Source organism: Pseudorasbora parva, chromosome 10 (assembly GCF_024679245.1).
Source record: "Pseudorasbora parva isolate DD20220531a chromosome 10, ASM2467924v1, whole genome shotgun sequence".
Lineage (NCBI taxonomy): Eukaryota > Metazoa > Chordata > Actinopteri > Cypriniformes > Gobionidae > Pseudorasbora > Pseudorasbora parva.
In genome coordinates this window covers 37,549,757-37,567,712 of record NC_090181.1, presented here as the reverse complement: position 1 = coordinate 37,567,712, position 17,956 = coordinate 37,549,757, and the positions used below count along the sequence as shown (strand labels likewise).

Genomic DNA, 17,956 nt, shown 5'->3' with positions numbered 1-17,956 from the left:
CTGGAGAACCAATTTGCAACTTATTAGGTCAATTGGCAACATGACTTGGTATAAAAACATCCTCTCAGAGTTATCAAGTAATCTTAGTAATCTTTGATGACCAGCTGTCCTTCAAAGTCCACATTTCAAAGACAGCTCGGTCATGCAGGTTTATGTTGCACAAGATCAAGAAAATCAGACCGTTCCTTACGGAGCATGCAACACAGCTTCTTGTCCAAGCCCTGGTAATTTCTAGACTTGACTGCAATGCGCTTCTGGCTGGACTTTCATCATGTGCATTCAAACTGCTGCAAATGATCCAGAACACTGCGGCACGTCTTGTCTTCAATAAGCCCAAAAAGGCATGAAATCCCTCTCCAGAACTTTTTCATTCATTATTCCTGGTTGGTGGAACAATCTTCCATCCTCCATATGCACGACAGAATCACTAGCTTCATTCAAAAGACAGGTAAAAATGAATCTCTTCCATGAGAACTTAACCTTATCATAAAAAAGAAAACCCTCTAAACTGTTCCTCCACTACCCTCTAAACTGTTCTCCACTACACATTTGTTTTACATTCTAGTTCAACAGCTTGAATAAAGTCCAAACATATTTTGGGGAAATGTATAATAAACGTAGCCTTTTAAAATCCTTTTAAAATGTGCGCGTCCGGTGTGCGATACCTGAGACGCTGCGCGGCGCGCCGCCAAGCTCCGCGTCCGGTGTGCGACCCCCTTGAGAATCAATATACTAGCAGGTCAACCTTAGTTTTTTCGCTTAGATACAGATTTTACCAGTTCAGCCAGAATTAAGAGCCATGTACTTGCGTTTGAATGCTCCTGCAAGCATGGATTCCTCTTAGGACAGCTTTGCTTGGCTGGTAGTCAGTTGTTCTGTTCAGAGGCACGGATAGTTTGTTTGCAGGGTAAAACCGGATCCTGGGTGGCATTAGCAACGGGAGTCTCTGAGGCGTGGCTGTGCATACTCCAGGAAGTTTTCTTTGACGAGGTTCAAACAGAGTTTTGAAGTGTGGTAAAGAGCTCTGGATAGCTCGGAGAACACTGCGTGCGGGCAGGAAAGGCCCGCACGACCAAAGCAGAAGTCACCGCAAAACCATGGCAGTCAGCATAACCATGAAGCAAAACTAAAAACAAAGATATCTTGTTTGCCCGGGAGTTTTAAACTGGCTCCTAGGTCCCTCCTTGGGAGCATCTCTGGCCAATGAGATATTGTTGTGGGCGGGTGTCCCGCCCACTTTTTGTGTTTGTGCATATCATTAATGTTATGTCCGATTAAACACTTAAAAAAAAAAAAAACTTTCCTATAGTGATCACAGTACATTTTACACAAATTTACCTTGCTTATGTTTAAGGTGCCGTTGGGTGGATTAACTCATATTATTGAATCTGAGGTTTAAGTTTATTCCTCGTGTCTGCATTGGTATGAGGTCTTTGTGTGATGTTCAAAGAGCCTTTGGAATGCGCAGGTTGAGGAAGGAGGTGGAAGAAGAAGCGTCTGTCTAATGTTTATGTTGAGTTCGGGGCTAAAAGCTTTTAGTGACTCTGTGTCCCGATAGTTCTGCCAGAAAGACTCGGAAGAATTAATGTTGTAACAATAACATTTATTTAGGAGCTCAGCAAGCAATCAAGTTCTTTGGCGTAGGCCCCATTTGTAATTCGCATTCCGAGGGTACGGAATCTGCGTATCCTGCCTGATTACAGAGGCAGGGGCGCAGCTCACCCCCCCCCCCCCCCCCCCCCCGAAGTACGAAAGCGGGGCTATCTGGTGGTGGTGGGGTGGATGGAGGGAGAGACATCCTGAAGTCTTCAGGGTAGAGGGGAGATCCCGTCTGGTGGTGTTGAGGATGATATGAAAGCCTGGCTGGTTGTGTAGGGGGGGGATGGAGGAAAGGTCCCATCTTGGTGGTGGTGGGGAGGATGGTGGTGCTGAAGCGGTAGTATCTGCGAACTCAAACATGAGTAAGTACAACCTTTATATGCTCCGGTAAAGGATGTGATTGGATAGATGAGAAGGTAATTAGTGACGTACGATTGAGTCTTCCTGGCAGAACTTGCGCTTAACTTCATTTCTGCCAGAAAGACTCGGAAGAATTAATGTTGTAACAATAACATTTATTTAGGAGCTCAGCAAGCAATCAAGTTCTTTGGCGTAGGCCCCATTTGTAATTCGCATTCCGAGGGTACGGAATCTGCGTATCCTGCCTGATTACAGAGGCAGGGGCGCAGCTCACCCCCAAAGATAGGTGGAAGGAGGTTGTGGGCATTGATTATTGTTATCACACGTGGGCCACAGGCCATCTTTTGATCGGACACATGGGCCACAGGCCGTCTTTTGATCGGACACATGGGCCACAGGCCGTCTTTTGATCAGACACATGGGCCACAGGCCATCTTTTGATAGGACACATGGCCGCAGCCATTTTTTGATAGGACGCATGTCCAACGGCCAACATCTGATAGGACGCATGGCCACAACCATCTTTTGATAGGACGCATGTCCAACGGCCAACTTCTGATAGGACGCATGGCCACAAACCATCTTTTGATAGGACGTATGTACCACAGAGCATCTTTAATATAGTGTAAGACCACTGAAACATAACATCCTGCCAATTCGGCTCGGAACACCACCACCAGAATTTAAATAGGAATTTACCTGAAGCATTATTGGAGAGCTTGCTGAGCTTCGAGGATGATTAATTGAATCAGGTTTTATACAGACTTGAAAGCAAAAGAAGACCATCTGCCCAGGATTTTGATGATGCCGCACTCAGGTGCTGGAGTGACTGCCCCGATCCTGAAGAATGTCTGGTATGGAGGAAAGACTGCAACTTATAAGGACAGATGAGAGGTGTGGGTCTAAAACCCGGCCAGAGAGAGAGGAGCGGCGTTGTGAAAATATAACCTTAGCCGAACATTTAGATAAAAGATCATAGATGTAAGGGAAAAATACTTACCGTGTAATATTTAATTGAAAGGACTTTGATAATAAAATGTAACTTATCTGATGCTTATTACGACGCATGGCTAATCTTAGAATTACCTGAAGGTTTAGCATACTATAGGTTTAAAGTGCTGAAGAAAACCATCTTGAGTAGGGCTGCACGATAATTCGCTATGTTGCACGCAATTTGACAGAGGCTGTGATAATTGCCTGCGCAGCTTCTCAGAGTGGCACAGCCGCGATCTGCAGCAGCGCTGCTCCGCAAGTCAGAGGGCCCTCTTGCGCAGGGAACTCCAAGGGCTTGGAGAATACCTTTACAGGAACAAAGCCACACAAGTAAAACAACCATAATCTCGTGGTTAAAAGCAAAGTAGAGATGAAGGCTATGATAGGCCACCTGCACAGAGACCATGTTAGACCACAGACAAGTTCGTGAAGCTTATAGATACTAATGAAAACAGGATCAGTGGGCAGTAATAATTCGAGAAGCATACCACCACCTGTGATTGCATGATAAGTATTACTTGCCGTTGGAGTGTTTGAGCAATTTGCATCAGAACTTGCTTGTACTATAATGCTGATGGTGTCGATGTACACAACACCATGATAGAGGAAGCACTCTGCATGTTTGAGCTGCATTTGTAGAAACCTGATCCAAGAGATTGTCCTATTCATATAAGAGTTGGAGAACCATAATTCTTTGTATCTGCAGTTGGAGGAGTTACAACCATTGGTGTGACTTCCACTTACGGCTTGATAAAAGTAGCCATCAGAACCTGTTGAGGGAACCCACAAGAGAGAAACCTGAACAGCATGACCGATGAGTGAAAGAATTAGATCAAAATATACAAACTATTGAGGACCTCAAGATATGCCCTTGCAGAAAATAAGTGTATAATTATATGATGGCACTTTACTAGCTAATGGCCATAGCTAGCTACTGGACAGGTCGGAAATCATATTAGATCGGGTTATTCAAAATGTTCAGGGTATCACGGAAGAGACAGATTTATTTAGGCTGGGGCGTCAATTACACAAGAGTATGAATACATGAAAGATCGGAATTATTGCGCCGAAGACGGGTTTTGAGCATGTCGTGCCAGTGAGGCAAATTCGGAGGAGACACCATTTGACACGGCTCAGCAGACACTCCAGGATGCGTTGGTCATGTCCAGGCAGGTCCACCATCCGATCCGGACAGGGCCCAGATCCGGGATAAACCTCGGGATAAACAGAGAGACTAACATTAGCGAAGATGTCACTCTTTTTATGATGTAACGAGTACATCAGGTGTTATGGGAAGTGTTCCCGGTTCCGGCTGACCTAGTTAATGCAGCCTAACAATCAGTCAATTGAATTGAATAATGAAAGTAAAAAAATTTCTATGTGTATGCCATAGTAAAGAGATGTGTTTTTAGTCTAGATTTAAACTGACAGAGTGTGTCTGCTTCAACAATGCTAGGAAGACTATTCCACAATTTAGGAGCTAAATAGGAAAATGATCGACCGCCTGCAGTTGATTTAGATATTCTAGGTATTATCAACTGGCCAGAGTTTTGAGACCGCAATCGACGTGATGGGGTATAATGCGTTAAGAGCTCGCTTAAGTACCGGGGAGCTAAACTATTTAGTGCTTTGTAAGTAATAAGCAAGATTTTAAAATGTATGCGATGTTTAATAGGGAGCCAGTGCAGTGTTGACAGAACTGGACTAATATGATCATACTTCCTGGTTCTAGTAAGAACTCTAGCTGCTGCATTTTGGACTAGCTGGAGTTTGTTTATTAAGCGAGCAGAGCAACCACCCAGTAGAGCATTACAATAATCTAGCCTTGAGCTCATGAACGCATGTACTAACTGTTCAGCATTTTGCATTGAAAGCATGTGCCGTAATTTAGATATATTTTTAAGATGATAGAATGCGGTTTTACAGATGCTAGAAACGTGGCTTTCAAATGAGAGATTGGTATCAAAGAGCACACCCAGGTTCCTCACTGACGACGAGGGCTTGACAGAGCAGTCATTAAGTGTTAGACAGTATTCTCGGTTACTACTTGTGGAGCTTTTCTGTCCAATAATTAAAAATTCAGTTTTATCTGAATTAAGTTGCAGAAAATTACTATTCATCCAATTTTTTATATCAGCTATGCATTCTGTTAATCTTGTGAATTGGTAGGTTTCATCAGGGCGTGAGGAAATATAGAGCTGAGTATCGTCAGCATAACAATGAAAACTAACGCCATGCTTCTTAATGATATCTCCCAGTGGTAGCATATACAGGGTGAAAAGCAACGGTCCTAACACTGAGCCTTGCGGTACCCCATACTGAACTTGTGATCGGTGTGACATCTCCTCATTTACTGCTACAAACTGATAACGGTCAGATAAGTACGATTTAAACCATGCCAAAGCAGTTCCACTAACGCCAACATAATTTTCGATTCTATTCAGAAGAATATTGTGATCGATAGTATCAAATGCAGCGCTAAGATCGAGTAACACTAATAGAGAGATACAACCACGATCAGATGATAAGAGTAAATCATTTGTAACTCTAATTAGAGCAGTCTCAGTGCTATGATATGGTCTAAATCCTGACTGGAAATCCTCACATATACCATTTCTTTCTAAAAAAGAACATAATTGTGAAGACACGGCCTTTTCTAGTATTTTTGATAGAAACGGTAGATTCGAGATTGGCCTGTAATTGACTAATTCTTTAGTATCAAGTTGCGTTTTTTTAATAAGTGGTTTAATTATAGCCAACTTAAAAGTTTTCGGTACATATCCTAATGTCAAAGATGAATTAATGATATTAAGCAGAGGATCTATGACCTCTGGAAGTATCTCTTTTAATAGCCTAGTCGGTATAGGGTCAAGCATACATGTTGTTGATTTTGATGATTTTACAAGTTTAGCCAGTTCTTCTCCTCCTATAGCAGTGAATGAGTGTAATTTTTCCTCAGTGACCCTGCAGTGCTCTGTCTGAAGTGATACTGTAATAGACAGCTGCATGGTTATAATTTTATTCCTAATATTATCAATCTTACTAGTAAAGAAGTTCATAAAGTCATTACTGCTGTGTTGTTTACAAACATCAGAAGCTGAAGCTTTATTTTTTGATAATTTAGCCACTGTATCGAATAAATACTTAGGGTTGTGTTTGTTTTCTTCTAAAAGAGATGAGAAATAAGCAGATCTAGCAGTTTTTATGGCCTTTCTGTATGCAATCATGCTCTCTTTCCACAAATTGCGAAAAACCTCCAGTTTTGTTTTCTTCCAGCTGCGCTCCATTTTTCTGGCTGCTGTTTTAAGGGCCCGGGTGTGCTCGTTGTACCACGGCGTTGGATTATTTTTTAATATAATCCGGCGATTGTGAGTTGTTGTCTTCGAACGTGTCTATCTGCATAGCGATCTCTGCAAGGTTTGTTTATGCCAGGGAGTTCCTGGAATGTCGCATGTTTGTCTGTTCTTCATGTCATATATGACTAAATGTTCAGTATTACAGCTTGCCAGCACCCTCCAGCTGCCAGTATGAGCTGAAAACATAGTACAACATCACTCAATGAGTGAAGCACAGATTTTGAATAAGATTGAATAAATATAACTCCTCTGTAAATAATCGACTCAGACATAAGAGAATCTAGTGATATTTCTCCACATCTGCACGCATTTGAACTAGAAGCCCTGAGGGATGTTTTTGTACCAACGCTATACGTCTTTTGAATAAGAGGTAAGAAATGTGAATATTTTAATTTTGTCATTGTGGATGTATTGTATTGTTAGATGTATTTATTGGATGTTGTGTACTGTAAATTGTTCTGTGATTGTGTGGCGAGACCAAAGATCAATTTTCAGCTTAGGCTGAACAATAAAGTAGGCTACTACTAGTCGGGATCCTCATGACGACCATGACTCGCATTATAAGTCACAAGACGCCGATCATCGCAGTCATAACTCCTGGCATATGTTAACGCTATAAGTTGAGAATAAACCGAGGTGAAATTAAAGTAAACTTTATTCTTAGATCTTTGTATGGTTTGTCAAGGTAATTACTTACATCTGATAGTAATTTAGAGCTAATACAAGCAAAGAGAGCTTCAGCACGACCACATCCTGGCGGACCATAAGAGGTTAATGGATGCGTACGTTTATAAAGCAATAAAGAGCATCTTCGAGGAGCACATTCGCTATGTTTCTTCCTCATAAGAAGAAAGCAGTGTAAATGATGCAAGAAGTTTTCTTCAACACCCTTGAAAATTTTAGCAAAACATGTCTGCATGAACTACAGGATGACAGCCCAAATTACCTGACTGTATTTTATCAGTTTAAATTGTGTGTTGTATGCCACTTACTGCTTGCAAGAACCAAAGTAACGTTAGATGGAATATCCATGTTACTATGGCCTGCAAGGGCAGCAGTGGCTCAGTGGTTCATGTAGGTTGTCTACAAACCAGAAGGTTGGTGGTTCAATCCCCGGTTCCACTTGACCAAGTGTCGAAGTGTCCATGAGCAAGACACCTAACCCCAGCTGCTCCCGACGAGCTGGATGGCGCCTTACATGGCTGACATCGCCGTCGGTGTATGAATGGGTGAATGTGAGGCAAAAATGTAAAGCGCTTTGGATAAAAGCGCTATATAAATGCAGTCCAGTCCATCCATGTAGTGATGTCGGTGCTGTACTTTTAAGAACTACTCAGAGCACATTACGTGTTAATTTACCTCAGCAATCTCATAATGCTGAGCCGATCCGTGATTCGGCTTGCTTTAGTTCGTCCTGAAGCCCGGATAAAATAGGTGCATGTTACTTTAAACCCCGTGAGATTACCACGCATTTGTGGGGAGACTGATAGGGGATATTATACAGTGCCATCTGTTCTGTTCAGCTAAATGATTATTAATGATAGACTGTGCGTAGTGTTTTCGAGACATTAAATGGTCAGTTTACACACAACAAGCCACAACAGGACTGATCGCGTTGTGCGAGCAGGTGCTGCGTCCTATGCGTGTGCGTCTGAAATGCATGCTTGCAACAATGAGAAAGAGAGCGATACTACACCAGATCGTCTTTGAAAATACATAACCATATCCCAGCGATGAATGCTGATGTAGGACGCCAGAATGGTGATGAAGAGCGCAGACGTATCTTTAGATAACATGCACAGATAGACTTCCGTGAATGTGATTGTCTGAATCAGAACGCAAGTTGCTCTCCTTAGAAGGAACGAGCGTCTATTGCCGCGACAGCCCAAGGAAATGATTGCTGACGAGGACTTAACCGCTACTGTATTGCGAGTTGTTACTTTATATAAGACCCATTGATCACCCATGACAAGACGAGACCGTCAACTAACTGTCGGCGTCAGCATGTGCGCACCATGCTGAAGCGGTAGTATCTGCGAACTCAAACATGAGTAAGTACAACCTTTATATGCTCCGGTAAAGGATGTGATTGGATAGATGAGAAGGTAATTAGTGACGTACGATTGAGTCTTCCTGGCAGAACTTGCGCTTAACTTCATTTATTTAAATGTATGCCTGTCGTAATAAATGAGTCCGTTCTTCATGAGGTTATGCCTGCTGTTTCGCTTGTAGAACAAAGGGGGATCCGGGCACGTGACTCATATTGTCATTGTGCTGGTTTTGAGACAACAAAGGTAAAGGGGAAGACATGTTGTCTCTGGTCCGTTTGGGCATCCTTGCTTAGTTTTACAATCGGTTCAGGGTTCGGAGAGGGCGTCTCTGGAATGCTTTGTTGTGTCGACTCGCCGCTGGAAAATACATATTCCTACATATTCCCCCTTTCGATTGGTGATGTTCCATGCAAGGACATCGGCGAGCACTGGAGAAACAGGCAGAGAGAGAGACAGGCAAACACAACACAGAACTCCATTACTAGCTGAACTCAGGGATACAAATTTGATTTTTTTTAGACAGGATTATGGTCGGCCTATGGCGCAACTAATTAGTAACTATGGCAGTTGTCGAAGGCTTTCATAGCTATTTTAATGCTTGGTTGTACGATGCAAGGGTAAGGGTTTAATTTCAATGTTTGGCAACTTGCTCATTTGCTAGAGTGTCAGGCCAGGATGCTCATGGGACTCTGCAATCCATGTTCTGGACATAACTGAGGTATAGGGTCAATCCTACTGTTTAGTTCTGTACTTAATTCTCTGTTAGTTTTAATTTGTTCAGGTAAGAGTGATGAATAGGGAAAGACAGAAATGAAAGGATAGGAGCATTGGTGATGACACCTGTGGGAGAAGAATTTCTTTGTTAGTGGGGACAATCAGCAAAGGGTGGACATGGCCAGTCTGGATAACTCGGATTTATTGAGTGCCTAGAAAACAACTGAATTTTGTAGTGTGCTGAATAAATATTTCCAGTTGACCATATCAAAATCTTTTCTGCGTTTAATGTGGCAATGAGAGTATCTTTCTGTTGTACTGATTAGTAATGCATTAAATTGTATAATCTGCGAGTATTGTTGGATGTGTGTCTACCCTTTATAAAGCCGGTCTGATCCGGATGGATAATATGTGGTATGATTTTTTCAATTCTATGGGATAATGCTTTGCTAATAATTTGTATGTCAACATTTATAAGTGAGATAGGACGGTAGTTAAATGTGAGGGTGTGGTCTTTGTTAGGTTTAGGGATGAGTGATATAAGCACTGTGTTCATGTGGGATGGGAATTTAGCATTTTGTTTTATTTCTGTTATTGTTCTACTGAATAGTGGGAATAAGGTTGACCAAAAATGAATGTAGAACTCAGCAGGGAAGCCATCCGGTCCTGGTGCTTTATTATGTTGCATGTGATTGAGCGCAGAGTGGAGTTCTTTTTCAGTGATTGGTAATTCGAGAGAGTTAATTTGTTCCGGGTTGAGTTTTGGTAGAAGGGTGTTATTGAGGAATTGGTTTATGTCTTCTTGGTTTGGGTCCAGATCCGATGAGTATAATTGTGTGTAGTATTCTTTAAATATTTTGTTTATCTCAATTGGTGAATTGGTTAGCTTCCCTGCTGAGTTTCTAATAGAGGTTATAGCTGTTTTTTCTTTATTTCTTTTGATTTGACTGGCTAAATATTTACCGGATTTGTTGCCATGGTGAAAAGTCTCATGATGAAGTATGTGAATAAGAAACTGGTTTATTTTGTTTGTATTTCATTAAGCAAATATTTATTTTCTCTTAATTCTTTATGGATGGTTCCTGATGGCTTGTTTGCATGTAAAATTTATATATATATATATATATATATATATATATATATATATATATATATATATATATATATATATATATATATATATATATTAGCACACAGGTGCCTCTTAGGACAGCGTTGCTCGGCTGGTAGTCAGTTGTTGTGTTCAGAGGGATAGATAGTTGGTTTGCAGGGTAAAACCGGATCCTGGATGGCTGGTTGCTACGCGCCAGGAGTCTCTGAGGCGTGGCTGCACAGACTCCAGGAAGATTTCTTCTGCAAGGTGCAAACAGAGATTTAAAGTGTGGTAAAGAGCTCTGGGTAGCTCGGAGAACACTGCGTGCAGGCAGGAAAGGCCTGCACGATCAAAGCAGAAGTCACTGCAAAACCATGGCAGTCAGCATAACCACTAAAAGCAAAGATATCTTGTTTACCCGGGAGTTTAAAATGGGCCCCAATGTCCCTCCTTGGGGGCGTCTCTGGCCAATGAGATATTATTGTGTTTGCTGAAGTATAGCTATTTCAGCCTTTCGAAAGTGTTCAGCTGAGAGATTGGCCCCTATTTTCCCTGAAAGATTCTGCAGTGGTTCCAGTAACTCCTGAAAGATCAGAAATTGGGTCGGGATATGGACAAGCGCTGTGCAGCATTAATAATCCACAGAATGTAGAGCTTCTTAGTTCATCAGTGTCAATAAGAGATTATGTGGTTGTAACCGGCAACTGATCAGATGAGAGACGTATGAATGGTGCCCTGTATTCCATTGACTTTGTGGCCCTAGCTCTGCCAGCCTTTGTCCTTCTGGTGATATCATCTGCCGTGTTGATGATAGGAATCCACATAGAGCCTTTCACAGTGGTTGGAAAGGTCCTGAATCTCGGCCACTTGTGTACCAACAAAAAAACTTGAATCGACAGGATTCTGATCTAATCCAAGTTAAAACTGTGGTGGAATCAGTCCAAAGGAAAACTTGTTGAATAGGCAAAGTCAGTTCATTCTGCAGGATCCTGGCCAACTGGGCACCTGTTAGAGTTCACCATAGTTCTAACTAAGGGATTGACAGACGTTTATTTTCACTCTATAGCACAAAGCTTATAGGACAAGGTATCAGTTTGACAGTTCCACTGGAGTCCGAGCACTGATTCGTGATTTAAAGAATGACCCTTGGCAATCCATTGTTCAGCACTGTCAGACCTGGATGCCACTGGCAAGTGACTGATGGTGGAAGGTGCATTACTGGGCCACTGCCTGAGTTCCAATCCTACTTCTGCCAAGATACACTGCAACTGATCTACCATGTGCCTTGCTTCATCTATAGAGGGCAGACCTTGCAGGTAATTGTCTACATAAAATTCCTTCAGTACAGCATTATGTACTTTTTACCAGGCTGACTGTTTTCCAGGATATGCCTTTGCAAAGCGAAGACAGCGCAACATGGGCTACTAGTGGTCCCAAAGGGAAGTCTTTTCTGGTGGAATATTCCTTTAATATTGCTGCTGATGGCGACTGAATGTTCTCAGAATCTTAGTAGCACAGCCAGTAATGAGGAAGTCAGAGTCGGTCCAGGAAGTAAGAGTTCATTAAGGTTGTTTCCTTGAAACTCGAATGAACAGTTGAAAACCACCCTATGCTTCCCATTATGTTTAACCATATAATGTGAAATATATCTACTGGAGTATCTTCTGCCCCTAACTCTAATTCAGCAATGTCACCCGCCTACTTCAGTCATTTAATTTCATCCTGATAAATAGCTGCTTGATCAGGAGACCTACTGAGGCGACACTCTAGGCTTCTTAGATGAGGCATTACTGCTGCTTTAGGTGCACGAAGAGGGGGCATATTTGGAACTCTGAGCAGTGGGTTAGCATATTGCTGAATCCCATCGACTTGGGACTCAAGTCATCGACTCTGACAGTTTTTTGTTCCAGTAGTTTTAATGACTGCTGGTCGTCTTTGCATCCCTCCATGGAGGGACATCCATTTGCCTGAGTCTTTCAACTTGTTTGTGCAGACTTGCTGAAGGTGACAAACTTGTGAACAGACATTGCTGTTCTGTGAGGCAATATTGCAAAGCTTGAACTGGTCCTTGCAAAGTTTTTTTCTGTAGAGTGTTAACAGGATGACTGTACTCCAAGACCCAGCTCTGATGCAGTGAAAGCGCCATTGATTGGATAAACCTTTTTTGTTGGCAGACTGGTGAAAAGTTGAAGGAAACAGCTGTCCCATGCAGGACCTTTAACTCCTGTCTTACAGTTCGCAGGGGTAGGTCCTCTGGCTTTCCTTTCAATTTCAGCTGGTTAGCTGTAGCATGCAATAAGATGCTCCTTTCTGAGCCATCATCTAGAAGGGCATAAGCATTCATGGATCAATCTCCATTTCTTAGAATGACTTTACACATTTCCAACAGTACCTTCCGACTTCCTGGGAGCTTATCAATGAATAAAACATTGTTGGCAGCCTCTGCCATGATAGATTTTGTAGATGGATCCTGCCCTTCTACTACTTTTTCCTTCTTCCTAACATTAACTTAAAGGACAACTCTGGCAAAAAAACTCCAGAAATCAAATTCAATTTCCTTCACCCCCCCATGACGTCACTTCCACTTGGTATCGCCTAGCAGAACTCTCCGGCCATAAATCTCCACTGCTGCATGATCGTCAGCCTTTTGCCAGTCGAGACCACGGTGATGGATGGACGCACACACTGCAACCAGCGGCATTATACTCAACTCCAACTCATCTCACTGTAACTTAAACTCAATAGAAACAAGGATCAGTAACAGACATAGCACAATGTAAGCCAGTAAGTGTGCACTCCAAACTGACAAACAAAGGACTACCTAAATAAAGCATTGAAGATATGTCAACAAAGTATGTGTAGTGTTTTTATTATATAAAACTATATAATAACCTCAGATACTAAATTAAATAAAAGGAAAATAATGATCAAAATAAACGACTATATATAGTGGAATGTATTAGAGGAGAATGTATGCTCTGTGAATGTACGAAGGAATGCATGCAAGTTACCCTTATCAATGTGTGGCCGCGGGTTCGGCCATCACAGGGCATAAACGTAAAGGGTGTCTTTGTGCCTCTTAACAGACACAAAATGCAATTAAAATGTCTGTCCAACATGAACTGGGCCCTTACATGATAACGAGCTGCGTGCTGAGTCAACCAGGCTAAACAAAGCGACCGGTACTGACCGTCATTAATTTGAGAGCCTCGATTTCTGGGCCTGGTGTCCATAAAAGCTTTTCTTTTACTAACTTTTTAGCTCTGAAACGTACAGGATATTTTTATATTACCATGACCATTTATATATCAAAGGATCAAGGGAAAGTTGATTTCTCAATTCATCACCCCTTTAAATTATTTAAATTATGTGAATGTACGGTTTATACTGACATGACCCTTCTCGGTTTTAAAAGGAGTTTGAATTATATTATTGAAATAACAATTGGGTGTGTTTCATTTTTTTTTTGTTGTTGTTTTTTTTTTTTTTTTTTTTTTTTTAGGTCATCATTGCCCTGTCAGAGAAGAATAGGTCCCACATCCCCTATCGCAACTCCATGATGACATCTGTGCTTAGAGACAGTTTGGGTGGTAACTGCATGACCACCATGATCGCTACTGTGTCTGTGGAGAGGAGCAACATTGCTGTACATCTCTTAACCTCAATTTAAACATTTTTGTGCATGAAAGGCAACATTTTTTTTTTAAATCTTCACATCACTCCCTTCCCTGCTCCTCCTCTTAGGAGTCTATATCCACCTGTCGATTTGCCCAGAGAGTGGCTTTGATTAAGAATGATGCTTTGCTTAATGAAGAACTGGATCCCGCTCTGGTGAGTTTGATATTATCATCTGACCTTATTTTATTTCTTTAAAGGTGATGTAATTTTACCAATATTAGAGTACTTTCTTGTTATAATGAGCAGGGATAATATAAATAAGACATCCGTAGGTTGAATTCCCGAACCTGCTGGAACCTTATTGTATTTGTACTGATTTTCCTAATCTCCTTTTTTTCTGCCATAAAAGCATATGGGTGGATGGACAGGAATCCAGAGTGAAACAACACCACAGATGTTTTAGGTCTAGTTATGTTTGGGTTTTGATAGAAAGACCTTCTTCTTTTAGACCTAAAATCGTCTCCAAACGGAGACGTATGTCAGAACTGACCGACTTATTGGGATCTTACTTCAGAGACCAATCTACTTTGAGTATTTAAAAACAAGCCAATTGGAGATTGGCATGTGATCCGCGCATCCCACGCTCCGCCCCGCAGCGCGGGTATAAATAAGGAAGTGGAATGGTAGATCAATGCTTTTTTTCTGCTGAGGAGCGGACTAGTGACTAGCCTCCTAGCGGAAGCACAGCACCTGGCGATGGGACAGAGGGCGCCGTTCTCTCCTTCAGGGAACGAGGGTTACATACATAACTGAGATGTTCCCTTTCAGTCTGTCACGTTCTACATACGTTGGAACTGACCGACGAATTGGGATCCCTACCAAAACGCCAGGAGTCTGGCCCTTCCAGTGTCCTGCTTGAGCACACTGGACCGTCTGGAGCACACATGGGACATGAATGCCCCGAAGCGACCTCAGCTGTTTCTGACTCCAAAGGAGGAGGTGGCGGACGAGTTGGAACATGCGAGGGGAGCGTAGACCACCCTGACGGTTGATGTACGCAATGGCCGGAGAGCTGTCCGTACGGACCAGTACATGCTTGCCACGCTGCGGCCCCTTGAGGTGGCGCAGTGCCAAATGTACTGCCAGCAACTTGAAGCAATTGATATGCCAATGCAATTGGGGTCCGTCCACAGACCTGCAACTGCATGCCTGTTGTACTTGGCCCCCCAGCCTGTGGCAGAGGCATCCGTGAATAGCTCAGCATGCCTGGACACTTGTTCTAAGGGCACCCCGGCCCAAAGAAACGAAGCGTTGGTCCACGGGCTGAAGGTTTGGCGGCAGTAAGGAATCACTGGGACTCAGTACTGACTGCTCTGCCACGCCCACCTCGGGACCCAGCCATGGAGCCAGTGTTGAAGAGGTCTCATATGAACCAATCCGAGCGGTGTACTGTGGCTGCAGATGCCATATGCCCAGCAGCCTCTGAAAAAAATTCAGTGGGACCGCTGTCCTGCCTTTGAACGAATTCAAGCAGTTTACAACAACTGGACTCGCTCCTCTGTGTGGCATGCACTCTGGCTGACCGAATCTAGGTCCATACCGAAGTAAGAGATCCTCTGTGTGGGACAGAGTTTGATCTTCTCTCGGTTGACCCAAGGCTCAACAGGCTGAGGTGACAGAGCACCATGTCTCTGTGTTCGCACAACTGCTCCCGAGACCGGGCAAGTATGAGCCAGTTGTCGAAATAGTTGAGGATGCAAACGCCACGTTCTCTGAGCAACAGTGGCTGCCTCAGTGACCTTTGTGAAAACGCGAGGTGACATGGACAGCCCGACAGGGCCCGTTTCAGGGCGCAGAGGTCCAAGATTGGTCATTGGGTGGCCGGCGGGCGAACTGAATCACATAGCCGAGTGCGAACATCATCTATCCCAGAGCAGCTCCTGTTCTCCCTGGCCTGCCCGTCTCAGGGCTGTTTCTCCTTGCGGGACCCTGGATGGGTTGGGCGCCTCCCTCGTGTTCGGCACCCTGCTTCTCCAGTGGAGGCTGCTGCTCGGCTTTAGTAGGGTGGAGGCGGACGCAGGGGGGGATGCCCTCGGCGACAAGCTGGCAGAGGGGCTGTGACTGCCAGGCAGCAGCTGGTCGTTGGTGCAATGCCTCCGTCTGCTTCTGGGCCACCAATAACTGCAAGGCCAAGTTCTTGTTCAGGTCACCAGCGCTTATCAGCCAAAGTAGCCCTTTTTTTCGGTAGCACCAGAAAATTAACTAGATCAGGGGATTGGCAAAGGGACTAAACCCATTTTGAGGTTTCATAGTCTCGACCGCGCATCTAGAGTGCAGACTGACGCGCGCTGGTTGCCATGACAACCACTGCTGTCAGCCGGCCACTCGACGTCACACGGCGGGCTGAGCACTCAAGCCTTTACGAGAAGGGTGAGATGAACAATGCGCCTACGTGACCACATTCTCCTGAGAGAATCACCCACAATCGCAATCTCACATGTCTACATGTGAGAGCGATCGTGGCCGTCAGCGAGGACAGGAAACAATTGCATTCCAGGAATACACGGTTTGAATGACATCTTTCAAGCTGTGTAAGCTCTCAAAGGGAAATGCCCAGCGAAATATGCGATTCCATTATGGTAATATGTTGCCTTGAGGCAACACATAGTTTTTTGTTCTTTACTCTAAAACATTTGATGATATATAATGTAACGTTCTTGAAAATACTTCTTTACTTACCAGTGAAGGTGACTCATATTTTTGTGGGTGATTATCTGGACAGGAAATTAGTGAAAAAATGCCATTTTCATTGGAGAAAATATGGAGCCATGTGACCTGTGCACATGACTGAAACAGGACACAAAATGGACCCCTGTGGGTCATGTGTTCCATTTTTTTTGCACTTTCATTAATTGATATTTGAGTTCTTCCCGGGGATAGGTTTGAACAATATCTTATAATAATTCAACAATATTTCAACAATAATTAATTTGATAAAAAAATAATCTAAAATAGACTACAGGAGGCAACACCGTACCATAGAGCAGTGGATTTCAAACTTTTTTTTAAAGCGACCCTCTTTCTTTTTTTCTTTTTTTTTTCTTTCGCAAACCCATATATAGGCCTACAACCATTCAAATAAGTCAAGCCAAGCATAACAATTCTTGTATACAATGGGCCATTTGACTGTATTCTCCATTAAACCACTAGATGGCACAAATATTCAGCTCAGCACTTTACCACACAACTGCTTTTGATCCTTGATGCGTTCGCAACGCAAAGTTGATTCTGCACTAATTTGATAGCTAGGCATATCTATGGGATGCTAATTAACTGGTTAACTGTTAACCATCAAGACTTTTTAAAGAGAGAGAAAAACAGGTAAGTCATGTATAAGTCGCATTTGATTGCATTCATAATAATACCAGTAGGCTAAATAAAGCAAAATAGTGTACTACAAACATAGGTTATTTTAGTTCCCCTCACTCCACAACAAATCCTTCAAATGTAACGGTATTCAGAACAGAAGGCTATAACTATTTAAAGTCAAAATGAAATAATTTAATGAGGAACTGAAAGTAGCCAAACCAGCGTTAGACTCACGCAGCCTAACTCCCTCATTTGAGTCCAAATGTTTCCATATTGGTGATAAATTTAGATGCTAAACCATTATTTATTATGGGCTTTGGCTACTTAACTCGCGTCCCAATATTGATGGGAAAACACCAATAAACAAGTAAGCTGCATTTTAGCAATCTCCATTTGATATTTTCTGCTTAAAGTGTCATTCAATCGTTCTGTTTTCGGTCAGGACTCACGAGCCGCTTCGCTGAACAGCTGAACTGCTGTACTGTGACCTGTGAGCGGCTGAAATAAGCCAATCAGAGCAGAGCTCAACATTAATATTCATGACTCTTCCAAATAAGGCAAAAACATAGCATTACATCCTAGGGACAATTTATAGGGTTGTAAATGGACTTGTAAAACTGTATCTGGACAATTTTTGCCCTTAAATAAGCCACATACCCTCTATGTAGATATCAGAGAATAATTTAACATATTGTTTCAACTCATTCTAGGGCACATTTAATGACCTAGTTTAATTACAGATTATTTTTCCCAGTGCTGAAGTACCCCTTTAATGTGCGTGTGATATTACATTCAATATATTG

The 17,956-nt window shown here is 42.7% G+C and overlaps 1 protein-coding gene across 1 annotated transcript in view; it reads left to right on the top strand.

Moving 5' to 3' along the window:
* The window catches only part of kif6 (kinesin family member 6), a 340,398-nt gene that overhangs the window by 106,017 nt on the left and 216,425 nt on the right, over positions 1 to 17,956 (top strand). The window contains exons 8-9 of the mRNA XM_067456029.1: positions 13,669 to 13,812; positions 13,911 to 13,997. Coding sequence (XP_067312130.1) covers positions 13,669 to 13,812; positions 13,911 to 13,997 — 231 coding nt within the window. The remainder of the gene's footprint in view (positions 1 to 13,668; positions 13,813 to 13,910; positions 13,998 to 17,956) is intronic.